Source organism: Morone saxatilis, unplaced genomic scaffold (genome assembly GCF_004916995.1).
Source record: "Morone saxatilis isolate NCDOM2014 unplaced genomic scaffold, NCSU_SB_2.0 Contig8, whole genome shotgun sequence".
NCBI classification, from domain to species: domain Eukaryota; kingdom Metazoa; phylum Chordata; class Actinopteri; family Moronidae; genus Morone; species Morone saxatilis.
This window is the reverse complement of record NW_023340257.1, coordinates 5,328,237-5,332,423: the sequence shown is the minus strand read 5'-3', so window position 1 is coordinate 5,332,423 and position 4,187 is coordinate 5,328,237. Positions and strand designations below refer to the sequence as shown.

General features: G+C 44.1%; 1 protein-coding gene across 3 annotated transcripts in view; it reads left to right on the top strand.

Moving 5' to 3' along the window:
- The window catches only part of LOC118341750 (ephrin type-A receptor 4), a 48,965-nt gene that overhangs the window by 19,925 nt on the left and 24,853 nt on the right, over nucleotides 1-4,187 (top strand). For all 3 annotated transcript variants that reach the window (XM_035680114.1, XM_035680113.1, XM_035680112.1), the window contains exon 4: nucleotides 2,323-2,478. In XM_035680114.1, coding sequence (XP_035536007.1) covers nucleotides 2,323-2,478 — 156 coding nt within the window. The remainder of the gene's footprint in view (nucleotides 1-2,322; nucleotides 2,479-4,187) is intronic.

Sequence of the window (4,187 nt, the reverse complement as noted above, 5' to 3'; positions counted from 1 at the left end):
AGTTTGAGGTAGCTTGCTCTTAGACAGTGTCTCTTTAAAGAGGCTCAGGCCCAAAAGCTGTGAAGCATAGGACTCAATTAACTCTCTCTCCAGCTTTTAGCAAGGGGGCATCGACTCAAACAGCTGGTTGACCCCGCTCTAAACTCTGGACACTTTCCTGGTCAGCGCACATGTAGAAACCCCAACAGCAACTTTGTGTTCTGTCACCTGAAGCGGTCACAACCTCTCAAACAATACCCACAAATCCCAGTGTCCTCCTGTCTCCAGTGATGAGACCGGGCGTTGAAAGATTGTCTTAAAGATAGAGAGATAACACAAAGCGCCTCCCGACTAATCTCTCCTCTTTTTGAAGAAAAGAAACGGAGGCTTCACGCACCCCTGCAGGCTACAATCAAAGGGACCCTTAGCTTAGCATTAGCGAGTGAAGCGGCAGGGATTTAGCCCTGATTGACTGAGTGGGAACGGGCAAAGAATGGCTCAGCAGGTAGCAGCTAGTCCGGCTCGGTTAACGCCATGCTACGCTAATCCAGCTGCTGGAGAAGAGTGGCTGTGGGGCAAAGAGGCTGACTTTATTACGCCTCCAAGAGAGGGTTTTCCCAGTGTTTTAGGGGGATTGTGGATTTCCTTCTCTGTTTGTATGTGTGAGCATGTCGGGTGGTTGGTGGAATGCCTGTTTTTGTTGGAGGACGGACTTCTTCCTCACTGCGGTGTATGTGGATAGGCACTGATTTGATTTCTAGTGTGGTGAACACATGTGGGAGTTTGTTTATGTGAGTGTTCTTTTGTATGTAGGATCCCCTGATGTATTTATGACTGTGGCATTGGAATCCACCCCTTTCAAATATGCTTTTAGATCTGCGCGCAGGGGGGGATCGCTTTACCCCTGCAGACTATAAGTGTGTAATTATCTGATTTATATTGGGTATGAATTTACCCATCTGTCTCCAATGGGTCTTTTTACACCATAACAAGACAGACAGACACACACATTCACACACACCACCCACTCTACCACCCAAACCACCAACCCTCCGGCCCCAATACCATTCGCCTCCCACTGCAGAACACACGGCAGCCTCATTGATTGACAGGTTATTTGGCCCAATCGGTGTCGCGACTGTCTGCGCCGCACCTCTCAGAGAATTGTTCTTTTGTCCTCCTCTTCTGGTTCAGCGCTCAGGGGGTGAAATCTAACCCCGCTAGGCTTCCCCGGCCATTATAGAAACGGATAGATGAGGGAGAAACTCCTTGAAACACGAGCCCTCCAATCAAACTGTCACTCAAAAGAAAGGCGAGCACTGTCGCCAAAAGTAGGAAAAGTGTCACTTAGGTTACCATTTCAGACTGAGGTGTGTGTGTGTGTAGGTATGTATGTGTAGGTGTTAGGCCCCACAGAGTGAAAACAGCCTTGTGAGAGTGGCAGAGCTCCCGGTGTGCCATGTGTGGTGGCATTTGTTTGTTAAATGGTCTGAAATGCCAATGACTCTGGTTTCATTGCGGCTCCAAAATCTTGCCAATAGAGCATAGCTTAAATTTGTGAGAAAGACAAGAGGTAGTTATTTGATCTGCTCTTTTTGTCAGAGGAAATAGCGCCCTTTACTCCCGTTCTGTTGATTTTGATAATAGAATGCAGGTTCGTGAGAAAGGAGAAAGCGAAATGGAAAATGAAGACAAAGGGAGGGAGGATTGGGGGAAAGAAGTAGAAGCCTCCGGGCAACATATTGTTTTCTTGTTGCTAATTGGGGGAAAATGGGCAAGATCACAGAGTTCTCTTCTTCTTTTCCATTGGAAAACAATTATTTGATGTCAAGTGCAAGGCTATGGCAACATCCCCTTATTACTAAAACCTTAGACAGCCACTTATATCAACTTCATTTGTGGTACTTATTCTGGATGTAGCTTCCAATCTAATTTCTGGGGTTTTTCTGGACTTTTCTGTTACTTTCCCGACTAAAATACCTTGAGAGCTACTGATATCTTGACACCAACATTTAATAAGACACTCATGGTTCCTAGAAAATGTATCCTATGGATTTGGTGATCCCCTAGACATTTTTTCTAGTACCATCATGAGGTTCACATTTTTGGTTTTGTGTGAAACTATTTGATGGATTACGATGACATTTGGTACAGACATTCCCTGCAATATGAACGGTAATTACTTTGCCATCAAGTTTGCAGACTCAGTCTTATCTCTCAAACCTTCCCCTCCAAAAGTGCTTTACGTGATGTACTTGTATTTGAGGCCAAAGCAATACCCAGCTGATGTTGATGTCACATCTAACCAAACCTCTTCTCCTCTGTGTCCATGTTATCTTTCAGCCTGTAAGATTGGCTACTACCGTGCTCTGGCCACTGATGGCTCCTGTTCCAAGTGTCCGCTCCACAGCTACTCCGTCAGGGAGGGATCCACCTCCTGCGTCTGCGACAAGGCATACTTCCGCTCTGAAACTGATCCTGCATCCATGCCATGCAGCCGTAAGTACACCCAGAAGTAATGTATACAATACATCTTAATATTTGAATACATAATTTGACCTGTAAGCCATGAAGGGCTGTGATTTACAGTGATTTGTCAGCAGCTTTACGTATCTTGCTAAGCATGCTGCTGTATACAGTATTGTATTCCCAATACTGTTATGGAAAAAGAACACTTAACACATAAACGGAGTGATTGCTTTTGCCTAAACATGGGCATGGATTCTGTCTCTCTCTCTTATGCAATGTCAACCTGAATTTCCCCCTCACACACTGAGACTCTTTTCTGCACACACATAAAGCAGGCGGCTGCTGGTTTAATAGGTGTCTTTTGATTCCAGGTGGTACTTAGTGATCAGTCATGGTGACAGGGAACTAATGAGGGTATAAACCGCTGCATCCCAGATTCAGTCTTCCACAGAGAGACTGTAGATCAGCAGAGCAGGGGAGAGAACGATAGAGAAAGACAAATAGAGATAAAATGTTAGCGGAGATGCAGGGAGGCGACGAAAAAGGTGGAAAAACAAGGGCAGACGGAAAGCTGGAGATGTATGCAGGGAATGAATGAGATGTTGCGATAGAGGAAGGGGGTAAAGTGCCAAGGAGAAAGAAAATACAGGAATGCATTGAGCTGAAGGAAGTTGAGTTTTTCATGTCTCAGTGTGTGTCCCCACTTTTGCTTCATCCAGCTGTATGAGTCAACCGCTGGTGAATCCGGTCCTCCCGTTCTTACCCCTGACTCACCAGAACTGTGATAACAAATATTGTTCACAATCCTGCTGCCTAATGATACCTCTTCTGTTTTTAGACCTAATTCTCTCTCTGAGTCATGGAGCTGGGAGTTCATACTGGTAGAAATATACACAGAGAACACACAAAGCCCTACACTCTCATTTCCCAGGAAAATAACAGCGCTGATTCTTATATATGACAGGCGTTTGTGTATGAGTGAGTATGTGTCATAAAACTGTTTTAACAACCAAAACATCTGGTAAGTTGTTTAGCTCATAGTTGGCTTGCCATTTGGCCCGAATGATCTGTCAAGTTCCTGTGGATTCATCACTCACCAAAACAGTTTATTGAATCAGACTAGCGGCCGAACCCCTTCTGCGTAACAGTTAACTATCTGAGCGGCCTCTAATTATTCCCCTGCTGTAAACAAAGCTCTATTGTGGCCTATTTTCATCATCAAGAATGTGTTGTTATTCCTGAATTAGATGGTAATCTGAAACATCCTTGATTGCTACATTTTGGCTACATCCTTGCTGAGCGGTTTTTGCTTTTCCAAGTGTCACTAAAGTCCAAAAGACTTTACTTGGACCAGCAAAAAGAAAAGCTTTCGTAACATTCCCAGTCCTAACCCATTGGCAATAGAAAGAAAATGTCCCAGGAACACAGTGGAACAGCAACATTGCTGAGTTGTAACGATTAGGCAATTATTTTGATAGTTGATTAATCATTTAAGTCCATTTTCAAGCAAGAATGCCAAATATTTAATGGTTCTGGCCTTTCAAATTTAAAGTCCTTTTGACATTAGAAGGATGTTTTCACATTTATCTGCTGAAAGTGGAAAGTTTCTCTGAGCTCATTGAAAATCTGATTTTAAGGGGCTAGCATGATTTGTGACATCACAAATAGTTTGGAAGTCAGTCCTGGTCCCAGCATGCAGCTTTTACAGTGTGATGTAGAAACGTGAAGCCTCCAGTGCA